We start from the raw sequence: 14619 nt of genomic DNA, 5'->3' as shown, positions 1-14619 counted from the left end.
TCTCTAACATCTAGACATTGCCATGCTATTCTCTAACATGAAGGCCTTTTCCCTGATCCACTCCTCTCATGTTTCCCAAGAAGGCCTTTGCTAACTTCCAAAGCCAGTTGGAGGCCATTTCATCCCCTTGACTTTCCCCATCATAGTAGTTATCTCAGTGCACTGTGATTCCCTGTTTGCTTTTACATCCTCATAAATTCTGTGATGGAAGTGCTTGTATCTATATTGTTCACCTTCAGTACCTCAACAACTATATTGTCAGACACCCCATTGTATGTTTGTGCAATGAATAGGTTGAATCACAAATGTTAAAACTAATATGCTGGGATATTGTCAAAATTCTAGAAATGTAATCTATAAATACAGCTCACAGTTATTGTGGTTCTTAAACTGAACATTTGGAATCAGTAACTCCACCAGGTTTGAAGCAAATAGGGTGGAGTTAAGGTTGGTGCGTGGCTTCCAAAAGAAAGTCTCTTGAACCTTTAATACATATCAATTCAATTATATAGTCAACACCAGTCCCCTTCCCTCTGATAAGAGGATCTTCAAATACAGAGAACCAAAAATAATAACTTCGGTTTGACTGAGAGTGTGCACTAAACGGTCAGGCCTCTGGGTGTCGCTGTTGACTACTCAAGAAGGAAAAAACGTTACTGGAGAGCTAGTCCACCATTTCCTGGATCCTAAAACGCAAAGAACCAGCAAATCCGGCTCAGAAGATTCGGAACTCAACCAAGCTCATCCCATTAATCAACCATCTCTGTGGCCTATGAATTAAACCCATGGACTTAATTCCCTGAGGAAATAAGACTGGAGTCCATCGCGGGAAATTGGAACAGAATTCAGAGAAAAAATATTCACCAAAAAGGAAATGACCAATTGCTTGAAATTTCGCCATGGCAGCGAACTGGCATTGCTGTGCGTGCTCCTGTGGACTCTGTGTGAGACAGGATCTGGGCAGATCCGCTACACGGTGCTGGAAGAGCTGGAAAAAGGCTCTTTTGTGGGTAACATCGCCAAAGACCTGGGGTTGGAGCCCCGGGAGCTGGCGGAGCGGGGAGTCCGCATCGTCTCCAGAGGTAGGACGCAGCTTTTCTCTTTGAACCTGCGAAGCGGCAGCTTGGTCACAAAGGAAAGGATAGATCGGGAGGAGCTCTGCGCTCAGAGCGCACAGTGTATGATAAAATTTAATATCCTGATTGAGGATAAGTTGAAAATTTTTGAAGTAGAAGTAGAAATTAAAGATATTAATGATAATGCTCCTAACTTTCTAACAGAGGAATTAGAAATAAAAATTGGTGAATTAACATTTCCTGGAACCCGATTTCCACTTAAAACTGCATTTGACCCAGATGTAGGCATGAATTCTTTACAGAACTACAAGCTCAGCCCCAATGACTACTTCTCTCTGGCTGTGAATAGTGTCCCTGATGGGACCAAATACCCAGAGTTGGTGCTGGAGCGGGCACTGGACCGTGAGAAAAAGGAAATACACAAGCTTGAACTGTTTGCCTCTGATGGTGGTGACCCTGTCCACTCTGGCCATTTATGCATCCAAGTGATGGTTTTGGATGCGAATGACAACCCACCAGTGTTTACTCAGTCAGAGTATCATGTAAGTGTCCAGGAGAATGTGCCAGTGGGAACCCAGCTGATCACAGTGAATGCTACAGACCCTGATGAGGGATTCAATGCTCAAGTGTCCTATATTCTAGATAAAATGCCCGGAAAAATTGCTCAGGTTTTTTATCTCAACTCAGTGACTGGAGACCTATCAATATTAAGAAGTCTGGACTATGAGGATACTACATTTTATGAAATTAAAATTGAAGCACAAGATGGACCAGGTCTTATTTCAAGAACCAAGATTCTAGTCACAGTTCTAGATGTGAATGATAACGCCCCAGAATTTACAATCACTTCCCTCACAGACTCAGTTCCAGAAGAGGCTACAGCTGGGAGAGAAATTGCTCTTATCAATGTCCATGACCGAGATTCTGGGCAGAATGGACAAATCACAGTTTTTGTCCTGGGAAATCTGCCATTTAATTTAGAAAAATCAATAGACCAGTATTACCGCTTAGTGACAGCCAAATCTCTAGATCGTGAACAAGTGTCTGAATATAATATCACTCTGAGAGCCACAGATGAGGGAAATCCACCTCTGTCCACAGAAGTCCACCTCACTCTTCATGTGGCAGACATCAATGACAACCCACCTGTCTTCACTCATGCTTCCTTTTCTGCCTACATTCCCGAAAACAACCCTAGAGGAGCTTCCATCTTCTCTGTTACTGCTCAGGATCCAGACAGCGACAACAATGCCCGCATCACTTATTCATTGACTGGGGATACCCTCCAAGGGTCACCGTTGTCTTCCTATATCACCATCAACTCTAACACTGGTGTCCTGTATGCACTGCACTCCTTTGACTATGAAGAATTTAGAGATATGCAGCTACTGGTGACAGCCAGCGACAATGGGGATCCTCCACTAAGAAGCAATGTATCCTTGAACCTGTTTGTGCTGGACCAGAATGACAACATCCCTGAAATCCTGTACCCCACCCTCCCTACAGATAGCTCCACTGGTGTGGAGCTGACGCCCCGCTCTGCAGAGCCTGGATACCTGGTGACCAAAGTGGTGGCAGTGGACAGAGATTCGGGCCAGAATGCCTGGCTGTCCTACCGCCTGCTCAAGGCCAGTGAGCCAGGGCTCTTTGTGGTGGGGCTGCACACTGGAGAGGTACGTACAGCAAGAGCCCTACTGGATAGGGATGCTCTCAAGCAGAGTCTTGTAGTGACTGTGCAGGATCATGGCCAGCCTTCTCTTTCAGCCACAGTCACACTCACCATAATAGTGGCAGACAGCATCTCTGATGTCCTGGCAGACCTGGGCAGCATCAGGACCACCACCAGTCCTGATGATTCAGACCTTACATTCTACCTGGTGGTGGCAGTGGCTACCGTCTCCTGTGTCTTCCTTGCCTTTGTCATCACGCTGCTGGTGCTCAGACTTTGGCGCTGGCACTCATCACACCTACTCCAAGCTTCAGGAGATGGGCTGGTGAGCATGCCTACTTCACACTTTGTGGGTGTGGATAGAGTGCATGCTTTACTGCAGACATATTCCCAAGAGGTCTCCCTCACCACAGACTCAAGGAAGAGTCAACTTATCTTCCCCCAACCCAACTATGCAGACACACTCATCAGCCAGGAGAGCTGTGAGAAAGGCGAGCCTCTCCTGGTATCCCAAGATTTGCTTGAAACCAAAGGAGACTCCAAGCTACTTGTGGTGAGTTATTTCTTTCTTTGAATAGTATGAAGAATAATTATGCCAACATTTTAACACACATTTATTTGAGAAATAAATCAACGAGGTAGTCATTAGTTCTGTTGTCTAAATATATGTCCTTTTCTTCTTCTGAGTCTGTGGGATGGGCATGGGGGGATTATGACTGAGTAGGTCTAGGTGATTAGTTTTGGCTAATATTCTGTGAGTGGCAATACCATATGTCACTTCTTGGAGGAAGCTCTAATTGCCATTGTCAGAATATCCAGATCACTAAGCTACACTTTGAAACAATAGCTGTAAGAACTAGGGGTGAAACTCAGTGGGAGAATGTTTGCCTAGTGTGGCCTAAGCCCTGGGTTCAATTCCCAGCACTGGAAGAAGAAAAGGAAAAGGAAAAGGAATGACAGAGGGAGGGAGGGAGGCAGGGAAGGAAGGAAGGAAGGAAGGAAGGAAGGAAGGAAGGAAGGAAATGAAATGAAATGAAATGAAATGAAATTGTGGCTGGTTCCTTCCTTATACTTGTGATAAACAGGCCTTATGATGGGAATCAAATCCAGAGCTTTGGCTCATCCAAAACACATACTTAATTAAACCCTTTTTTACATTTTGTATTATTATTTATTTATTTTCATTCTGAAGATTGAACCCCAGGACCTTTTACACACTAAGCAAGTGCTCTACCACTGAGTACACGTTATTGTTGCCTGGGCTGGCCTTGAACTTGAGATCCTCCTGCCTTAGCCTCCTGAGTAATAGCCATCTTTTACATTTTAAAATCACTGTGATCTGAAGTGTGTCATTCCTATCAACAAAACCTATCCTTGACTCACACAAACAAATTAAAAATTTTATAAATACAAGCAAGTTGGGCTGGGGATGTGGCTCAAGCAGTAGCGTGCTCGCCTGGCATGCGTGCAGCCCGGGTTCGATCCTCAGCACCACATATAAACAAAGATGTTGTGTCCGCCGAAAACTAAAAAAAAAAATAAATATTAAAAAATTAAAAAAAAACAAGTTAAGATATGTATATATAAAACTTAAAATTATGTTTGACTTCTTCCAAACCATATCACACTCTTTTTCATCTCAAGTATTCAAGGATGTGTGTGTGTGTGTGTGTGTGTGTGTGTGTGTGTATGTGTGTGGCGGGGGATTCATATTGATTGGAATCTTTTGCTTGAAAGTAAAAAGTTTCGCCTAACTTGAGGCCTAAATTGTTGTGAGCCTCAGAATAGTATTTTTCCTCACTGAGAAGGGCTTTAAAAAGCAAAGATATGTTTCAGTCTCTGAAAGAGACTTCCAGACCATCCATTTCAATAATGGATTAGGAGTGTTAATCATGCTGTACAACTCTGTTGAGCCAAAAATCGTTGATGCATTTTGAAATTTATGAAATTTTTTCACTCATATTATCATAAGTGGGTATTCAAAATTGGACCAAAATATATTTACTTAGATCTCAAAGGACAAATCTCTCCCTCAGCATATTAGGAAAAACATATTAGGTGATTAGTTTGTGTGAGACAACAGAGCCTGAGGAAAATATCTTTAAGCAGAGAAAGGTATATTCTCACTCAGATATATTCAAACACATCACAGAATTAACAAGTCACTAACCTTGCATCTTTTTAGGGAACATCTTTATAGTAAGGAGAAAAAATATATAGTGGCTATTTCCAGGGGAAATTTATAGGCTCAAAGAGAATTTTCTACAAATTTCATATGAAGCATAGCCTACTATGAAGCATAGTGTATTTTCAGGGGTATCCTGAAAATACACTGAACATATAAATTTCCATTGTGTGTAGACAATGAAAAAGTCTCTGACACACTATTTTTCAATAGAAAAGATTTTTTGAAGGACAGGCAAAATTCACTAGAAAGAAAAGGAGGAAAATACATAATAAAAGGAACAGATTATATAAAGGCATGAACTAGAGAAAACTTGTGTTGGGAAAGCAGATAATAATCTATTGCCGCAGTCCGGCTGCAGCAAAATAACCGGGGGGGGCGGGGGTGGCGAATGACTTGTTTACAGACTCTAACATTTCTTGGCAAAATACCAGGTGCCATCCTGACTTGTTTACAGACCTTAACAGTCTATTTTGACTGGAGTATTAGATGAGCACTGCAAAATAGTAGAATAATACTTTAGTTGGCATCTTAATCCATTGTTTGTTGCTGTAACAAAATACCTGAGACTGGGAAATTTATAAAGAACAGATATTTGTTTAGCTGATGGTTCCAGAGTCTAGGATGTCCAAGAGAATGGTGCAATCATCTGCTTAGCATCTGATGAGAGCCTTCTTATAGGGTAATGACATGGCAGAGGGCATCAATTCACAGAGGTAGGTGCTTTTGTCATAAAGTCACTCATATGATAACCTAATAATCCATTCATGACTCAATCACCACTCAGAGATCCAACCTCAAAATAAAATTAACATTTGGATTTGGGAATTACATTTCTAACACATAAAACTTGTGGAACACCTTCAAATTATAGCAGCATCTAAGTTGATAATGTATTTGAAATAAAGGGATTTGCTTCTCTGAATTATGCAAGACCAGAATAAATTCTAAAATAGAGTATCTAAGAATCTTCAGTATCTATCCAGGAATTACCAGTGATCAAGTCAAATCCATTTCATTCATTAATGGTGTAAACTGATAAGCCAAGAATTGCAGTTTCACATGCATTCATATATATGAAAATACTGGTCTCATAAAAACATATATGGCTTGGGCTGGGGATGTGGCTCAAGCGGTAGCATGTTCACCTGGCATGTGTGCGGCTGGGGTTGGATCCTCAGCACCACATACAAACAAAAATGTTGTGTCCACCGAAAACTAAAAAAATAAATATTAAAAAAACTCTCTCTCTCTCTCTCTCTCTCTCTCTCTCTCTCTCTCTCTTTTAAAAAAAACATATATGGCTTATACAAGAATGATTATTGTAAAAGCATATGTGTGCCCAAATATTAACTGGTCCCTTTAATAAAATATCAGGTTCTTGTCTACTTTACTAGGAATGTTATATTTTAAAAATAAGAACAATACATTAAAATAATTCTAGAACCTTTGAACCTTTACTCCTTTTTTTTTCAAAGACTGAGTCTTTGAAAAAGTGTTACTAGACTAATGGAGTATATATGGAGAAATTAAGATACTAAATGAGAGAAGTTATTCCTATGAATTTGAAGAAAGGTAAGGATCATAGTCCACTAAAAATGTAGATTAAATCCTTTAACTTGTTTGGATACACCAGTCATGTCTGAGTTCATAAATACCATATAGTAAAATCACTGAAGATATTTTTTGCACCCAAAAACGGGGGGGGGGGAATGATTTATGCCTTTCGAAGCGAAAAAAGAAGACTGTGAAATGATGAAGACATTTGTGAGACTGTGAAAAACAAGAAAATTTAAAGGAAAATATGAATATTTCCTTTTTTCAAGCAAATTAAAAGACAAGGCATATAGAGGGGGAAATGTACTCTGAGGATAAATAGCTGGGCGATACGCAGTTATCCAAAATGACCTCCAGGCGCCGCTGTCGACCAAAGGGAAGAGAACAGTTCTAATTTCTGCAGGAGAGTCAAGCCAGTGCTTTCCGTTTTATTCAGCGCATATCAGAAAGCAGTCGCTGCTCCAGTGCACTCTCAAGAGCCCAGTAAATGGTCTTACCTTCGAATCACGAAAGTCTAGGGTGCTGTCATTGCCTTTTAAAAATATATCCCAGAGAAACCTTGAAAAGAAGCGTCCTGGAGAGATCAAGAAATGCAGAGGAGTGCCAGAGAAACTGATACAATGCGAAGTCAGGTACTGTTTCCCTTCCTGCTGTCTTTGTTCTGCGGGGCCATCTCCCAGCCCATTCGATACTCAATTCCAGAGGAGCTAGCCAAGGGCTCTCGAGTGGGGAACCTCGCCAAGGATCTGGGGCTCAGTGTCCAGGAGTTGCCAGCTCGAAAACTGCGGGTTAGTGCAGAGGATTATTTCAGTGTTAGTGCAGAGAGTGGGGACTTGTTAGTGAGCGGCAGGATAGATAGAAGATTTGCGGGAGAAAATCTGAGTGTGCACTGGAATTCGAATCAGTCATTGAGAACCCAATGAATATTTTCCACGTGATTATTGATATCCAAGATATTAATGACAATGCACCATGTTTCATTGCAAAAGAGATTGAATTAGAAATTTGTGAGTCAGCATTACCAGGGGTAAAATTCCCTCTGGATTCTGCACAAGATGCAGATGTAGAAAGTAACTCACTGAAGATATATACTATTAGCCCCAATGAATACTTCTCTCTGTCGACAAAGGAAAGTCCGGATGAAAGTAAATATCCAGAATTGTTGCTGGAAAAACCTCTAGACAGGGAACATCAGAACTCCCATCGCTTAATCCTAACCGCCATCGATGGTGGGGAACCGCCTCTGAGCAGTACCACCCAGATTCGGATCAAAGTCACTGACGCCAACGATAATGCTCCGGTGTTCAGCCAGGACATATACAGAGTTAGTCTCAAAGAAAATGTGCCCCGGGGAACTTCTGTGCTGCGAGTGACGGCCACAGACCAGGACGAAGGCATTAATGCAGAGATCACCTATGCCTTCCTCAATGCTCCTACAAGTGCTAGCCTCATTTTCCATCTCAATCCAAATACGGGCGACATCACAACCAACGGTACATTGGACTTTGAAGAAAGAAATAGATACGTGTTGGGTGTGGAAGCCAAGGATGGAGGGGTACACACAGCTCATTGTAATGTTCAGATTGAAGTTGTTGATGAAAATGACAATGCCCCAGAGGTGACATTTATGTCCTTTTCTAACCAGATTCCAGAGGACTCAAACCTTGGAACCATAATAGCCCTCATTAAGGTGCGAGACCGGGATTCTGGGCAAAATGGTCTGGTGACCTGCTATATTCAGGAAGAGGTTCCCTTTAAATTAGAATCCACTTCCAAGAATTATTACAAGCTGGTAATTGACAGGGCCCTAAACCGGGAAGAGACCGCAGAGTACAATGTTACCATCACAGCCACCGACAGGGGCAAGCCATCCCTTTTCTCCACAGCGACCGTCACCCTCTACATCGCGGACATCAATGACAATGCGCCGGTTTTCCAGCAGGCTTCCTACACGGTCCACATAGCTGAGAACAACCCACCTGGAGCCTCCATCGCTCAGGTCAGTGCCTACGACCCGGACTTGGGCCCCAATGGCCAAGTCTCCTACTCCATCGTGGCCAGCGACCTGGAGCCTCAGGTACTGTCGTCCTATGTGTCCGTGAGCGCACATAGTGGGGTGGTGTTCGCGCAGCGAGCCTTCGACCACGAGCAGCTACGGGTCTTCCAGCTGACGCTGCAAGCGCGCGACCATGGCTCACCAGCTCTCAGCGCCAACGTGAGCCTGCGCGTGTTGGTGGGAGACCGCAACGACAACGCGCCACGGGTGCTCTACCCCGCGCTCGCTCCCGACGGCTCAGCGCTCTTCGACACTGTGCCGCTCGCCGCGGAGCCCGGCTACCTAGTCACCAAGGTGGTGGCGGTGGACGCGGACTCGGGACACAATGCCTGGCTATCCTACCACGTGCTGCAGGCCAGCGACCCCGGACTCTTCAGCCTGGGGCTGCGCACTGGAGAGGTGCGCACAGCGCGTGCCTTGGGCGACAGGGATTCGACTCGCCAGCGCCTACTAGTTGCTGTGCGTGATGGTGGACAGCCATCCCTTTCCGCCACCGCCACGCTGCACCTGATCTTCGCGGATAGCCTGCAAGAGGTCTTGCCAGACCTCAGCGATGACCCTCTGCCCACTGACCCCCAGTCTGAGCTGCAGTTTTACCTGGTGTTGGCCTTGGCCTTGATTTCTGTGCTGTTCCTTCTGGCGGTGATTCTAGCTATTGCTCTGCGCCTGAGACACTCCTTCAGTTCTGCTGCCTGGGGTTGTTTTCAGTCTGGTCTCAGCTCGAAGTCTGGACCTGTGGTTCCCTCCAACTACAGCGAGGGGACTATGCCCTATTCCTACAATCTATGCGTTGCCTCGCATTCTGCAAAGACAGAGTTTAATTTTCTCAACATAACACCGGAAGTGGCTCCTCCTCAGGATCTTCTTTGTGATAACCCTTCTATAGCTGGTTGTGCCAATAATGAAGACCTTAAACTCTCCTATGATTCTTCTTTTTCCTCTCAGGTAAGTTTCCATAAACCTATCTACATTTTTATATACTGTACTTGCTTCTCCATTGTGCATAATTAATTTTGGCCAATTTTCATGGGTTCTTGTGATGGTATCACAAGAGGAGACTGTAGAATATGAGGCATAGACGGAAAGATAGAGATGAGTTCTTTGATTGTGTAAAATTACCTGACTACTAATTTTCAGTCTTTATTGTTGGCATTTCTCTACGGTTGGCAACTCTTGCTAGGGAGCTGTTTCCTATATATCAACACCCTTAGTAATAACAGTGCACTTTCTTAGTTAATCTTTGAAACTATTCTTAAGTTTATGTTTAACCTTTATTAATAGGTCTACAGATCTTTCTGCCTGCATTAAAGTTTATCTTCATCTTCATCAACTACATTCTAGTTGTTTACCTTTTTACTGAAACATTTGTTTAATGCAGCCTTCCAATAATTAAGCTTGTAATTAGCACTTGTATTATCACAAGTAGTAAACACTGTCATATTTTACATTTGAACACTAACTTTGGATCAATATTATTCCCACTAACACTTTCACTCTAGGATATTTCATCATTTTCTTAACTATTCTTTGTTTTAATGCTGCTTATACTTTTATACTTTATTACTATTATAAGAAGGAATGTGAATGACATTTATTTATAAAGCGTTTTCTCTATTATTATTTATTTAATATAAATTTTTAAGAATTGAGTCAAATTTACAAGTATTTATAGATTTTTATGCATATAATCAAATTTATTTCCAAAACATCTCATTTTAATCTCCTACTTCTCATTAACTTAAGGACTGTGAAAAATACCTTTAATCTACTCACTCAAAGTCTGAAGATTTTAAGATTCTGTATAGTTAATAGAATTTTGTGTCTCATTAAAATATAACTTAATTCTCTATTTTTCTGGTGCTGGGGATCAAACCCAGATCTTTTTTCATTCTAGGCAAGTGCTCAACCATGGAGTACATTCCCAATGCTCCCAATTTGAGTCATTTTTATGTGCTAATTTTGAAGTGAGAAATAACCTCAAAGAATGGTGACATTTTATCTCAAGTTATTCAATAAAACTATAAAATATACAATAATAGTTCATATGTAACTACTAAAATATTACCTTTGCTGGTTATTTTTAAGATCAAGGCTATAAGAAACAGAAATGATGGTCAAATAATACCATTGGTAATGATAAAATAAGACTACTGGATGTCTTATACAAAAAAAATCACTGAACTAATATCTTTTCTTTACAGTAAAGTTTAACTTTTCTTTTTACTCCTCTTGTTTTTTCTAACATCAGAGTTATTGACCCTTTATTTGAGGTTTTACATTTGCATGAGTAATTCATTCACAAAACACTGAAAAATATTTGTTGGTGTCTATTCTATGCAAGTTGCTGTTCTGAAGGTTGAGGACACACTGTGAAGAGGACAGTCACAAGCATACTTGTGGCCTAGAAGCTCCTGTATACAAAATTAACAAACAAATTCTCTTTTAAAACATAGAATCAGGGGCTGGGGCTGTAGCTCAATGGTAGAGCACTTTCCTAGCACATGTGAGGCACTGGATTCAATTCTAACCACCTTATATAATTGGATAAATAAGATCCATCAACAACTAAAAAAAAATATAAATTTTTTAAAAAAAATCATAGAATCATTTTTGACCAGCCCCTTTGCACAGGGATAAGACTGTCTCTTGAACAACAGAAATTTTCTTGTAAAGGAATTGAAAAGTCGCCCCAGATTTGAAAGGTTGAACTCAAGTGAGGAACCTTGGTTCTGCATAGTTAAGGACTACAGCTGGATCTCCAAGTTCTGGGGCCACTGTCTTTTCATCCATAGCTTTGCTCCACTTTTCAAATCCACCCTTGTTCCTGGGAGGAATGAACGTGTCCCTCACACAATACACTGTCCTGAAAATGGGCTACAGGGATGAAGAATGCGAAAACTAAGAAGAGGTAAAAGCATTTTTTGCCCTCAAACTCAACACATTATATCTCTAAGAAAATAAATAACTTTATAAAGCTTATTGTAGAGGAAGCTTTGGGTTATTCTTGGATTTTCATTGCAAATTAAACAGCCGGAATTGGCTTTTATTCTCCCTGGGAGAAACAGGAATGGAAAAGGTGCATTAAAGTGGGTACTTTTATCTAGAATAAATTGCAATAACAGGTTAGGACTCTGAGTGTCGCTGTTCACCAATCGGGGGGGAAAGACAGTCAGAATTTAATTCGAACAAGATTTCCGCAGTACAAAGAACTGGTTCTGGGGCTGTAGGGTAGCTTCAGACTGGACCCTCCAGAACTCCAGCATCCAACGGTGAAAGTACTTTATCTTAGAACCAACAGATCGTAGGACTGTCAGGCCTCCAAGAGAGAATACCCAAGCCCGGGCAATTCCGCAGCGGGGCTGTAATGGCGGCTAACCTTTATCCACCAGACTCCAGCGGACTGATTTGTATCTGCATTCTCCTGGGGGTCCTGTGGCAAATACCGGCGGAACAGATCCGCTACTCGGTGCCTGAGGAGCTGGAGAAAGGCTCTGCGGTGGGCCACATTGCCAAGGACCTGGGGCTGGAGCCTCGGAAGCTCACGGAGCGCGGAGTCCGCGTCGTCTCCAGAGGTAAAACTCAGCTCTTTGCTCTGAACCCGAGAAGCGGCAGCTTGGTCACCGCTGGCAGGATAGACCGGGAGCAGCTCTGTGACAGATCTCCAAAGTGTATGGCAAACCTGGAAATTTTCCTAGAGGACAAAGCGAAGATTTTTGGAATAGAAGTGGAAATAATCGATGTTAATGATAACTCGCCCACCTTTGGAATAGAGCAGAGGGAAATAAAAGTTGCTGAAAATGAAAATCCTGGAGCACGATTTCCTCTGCCTGAGGCTTTTGATCCGGATGTGGGGGTAAATTCCTTGCAAGGTTACCAGCTCAGCTCGAATGTTCACTTCTCTCTGGATGTGCAGAGCGGGGCAGATGGAATTAAGTACCCGGAGTTGGTGCTGGAGCAGGCCCTAGATCGCGAGGAAGAGGCGGTTCTCCACCTCGTTCTTACTGCCTTTGACGGAGGTGACCCAATTCGCTCTGGTACTACCAGTATTCATGTAATACTTTTGGACAGCAATGATAATGCTCCTGTATTCACTCAACCGGAGTACCACATAAGTGTTCAGGAGAACTTGCCTGTGGGCACCCGCCTACTCACCATAAAAGCCACTGATCCTGATGAAGGAACCAACGGAGAAGTGACCTATTCTTTCCGAAACGTAAGAGACAAAATATCCCAGCTATTTCAGTTGAATTCTCTGACAGGAGACATAATAATATTGGGGGATCTAGATTATGAGGACTCTGGATTTTATGACATAGATGTAGAAGCTCATGATGGACCTGGTCTCCGAGCCAGAAGTAAGGTACTGGTGACAGTTTTGGATGTAAATGACAATGCTCCAGAAGTCACAGTTACCTCTCTCACCAGCTCAATCCAAGAAACCTCTTCTCCAGGTACAGTAATTGCTGTTTTCAATGTGCATGACGGTGACTCAGGAGAGAATGGATTTGTCACTTGTTCTATTCTGGATAATCTGCCATTCAGGCTTGAAAAGACCTATGGAAATTATTATCAACTCTTGATACACAGAACTCTGGACAGGGAAGAAGTTTCAGAATATAACATTACGATAACTGCCACTGACCAGGGAAGTCCTCCTCTGTCTACAGAGACTCATATCTCACTGCAGGTGATAGACATCAATGATAATCCACCCACCTTCACTCATGCATCCTATTCTGCCTACATTCTGGAAAACAACCCCAGAGGAGCATCCATCTTATCCATGACAGCCCAGGACCCTGACAGTGGTGAGAATGCCCATGTCACCTACTCTCTGGCAGAGGACACCATCCAGGAGAAAACTTTGTCCTCCTATGTCTCCATCAACTCCAACACTGGTGTTCTGTATGCACTGTGCTCCTTTGATTATGAGCAGCTCCAATACTTGAAGCTACTGGTGACAGCCAGGGACAGTGGGAACCCTCCACTCAGCAGCAATGTATCTCTGAGCCTGTTTGTGCTGGATCAGAATGACAACATCCCTGAAATCCTGTATCCTGCCCTCCCCACTGATGGTTCTACTGGTGTGGAGCTGGCACCCCGCTCTGCAGAGCCTGGCTACCTGGTGACCAAAGTGGTGGCAGTGGACAGAGACTCAGGACAGAATGCCTGGCTGTCCTACCGCTTGCTCAAGGCCAGTGAACCAGGTCTCTTCTCAGTGGGACTGCATACTGGTGAGGTGCGCACAGCACGGGCCCTGCTGGATAGAGATGTGCTGAAACAGAGTCTTGTGGTGACCGTCCAGGACCATGGCCAGCCCCCTCTGTCAGCCTCTGTCACACTCACCATAGCTGTGGCTGACAACATCCCTGATGTCCTGGCAGATCTGGGCAACATCAGGACTACCGACCCTGATGGTTCAGACCTCACCCTCTACTTGGTGGTGGCAGTGGCTGCTGTCTCCTGTGTCTTCCTTGCCTTTGTCATCTTGCTATTGGCACTCAGGCTACGACGCTGGCACATGAATCGCCTACTTCATGCTGCAAGTAGCGGGTTTGGTGAAGTGTCTGTACCGCAATTTGTAGGCATGGATGGGATGCAGGCATTCCTTCAGACCTATTCCCATGAGGTCTCCCTCACTGCAGACTCCAGGAAGAGCCACCTGATATTCCCTCAGCCCAACTATGCAGACACGCTCATCAGCCAGGAGAGTTGTGAGAAAAATGAGCCTCTTCTAGTTCCACAGGATTTAGGTGAAACTAAAGGAGACCCCAATCTTCTTCAGGTGAGTTAATCCTATAATCCATCCTAACACTGAAACATAGGCACAGAGTTTTGTAAATGTCTCCAATTATGTTAAGATATGTAATATACTAAATAAAGGCACCTCTTTATTAATATTTTGTTATTTTAAAGGGGAGAAATAATAATGTAAATAACATTTACTAAACAAAAGAAACAATTCATTCGTTTTTTTTCTTTCTTTTCTTTTTGGAAATGGTGAGAATTGAATCCAGGTCCTTGGGTATGCTAGGCAAGCACTACATTACCAAGCTACCTCCCCAGCTGTGATCAT

General features: G+C 43.0%; 3 protein-coding genes across 3 annotated transcripts; all 3 read left to right on the top strand.

Annotated features, from left to right (window-relative positions):
• The first annotated feature begins 859 nt into the window (after nt 1-859).
• Nucleotides 860-3319, top strand: LOC143399808 (protocadherin gamma-A3-like). Its single transcript, XM_076856832.2, has one exon. The coding sequence runs from the start codon at nt 875-877 to the stop codon at nt 3317-3319; it is 2445 nt and encodes an 814-aa protein (XP_076712947.1). The 5' UTR covers nt 860-874.
• Nucleotides 3320-7077: 3758 nt separating this feature from the next.
• On the top strand, nt 7078-11770 carry LOC143400423 (protocadherin gamma-B1-like). The gene is given in 3 exon segments (XM_076857655.2): nt 7078-7342; nt 7345-9488; nt 11666-11770. Coding segments are annotated over 3 exon segments (2514 nt in total).
• LOC143400422 (protocadherin gamma-A4-like) lies at nt 11746-14337 on the top strand. Its single transcript, XM_076857654.1, has one exon. The coding sequence runs from the start codon at nt 11908-11910 to the stop codon at nt 14335-14337; it is 2430 nt and encodes an 809-aa protein (XP_076713769.1). The 5' UTR covers nt 11746-11907.
• Nucleotides 14338-14619: the final 282 nt, after the last annotated feature.

This window comes from Callospermophilus lateralis, chromosome 5, assembly GCF_048772815.1.
Source record: "Callospermophilus lateralis isolate mCalLat2 chromosome 5, mCalLat2.hap1, whole genome shotgun sequence".
NCBI lineage: Eukaryota > Metazoa > Chordata > Mammalia > Rodentia > Sciuridae > Callospermophilus > Callospermophilus lateralis.
Note: the sequence above shows the minus strand (reverse complement) of the source record. Positions and strands in the feature narration are given on the sequence as shown.

Coding starts and splice junctions, on each gene's coding strand:
- LOC143399808 (XM_076856832.2), top strand. CDS start 875: ATGACCAATTGCTTGAAATTTCGCCATGGCAGCGAACTGGCATTGCTG.
- LOC143400422 (XM_076857654.1), top strand. CDS start 11,908: ATGGCGGCTAACCTTTATCCACCAGACTCCAGCGGACTGATTTGTATC.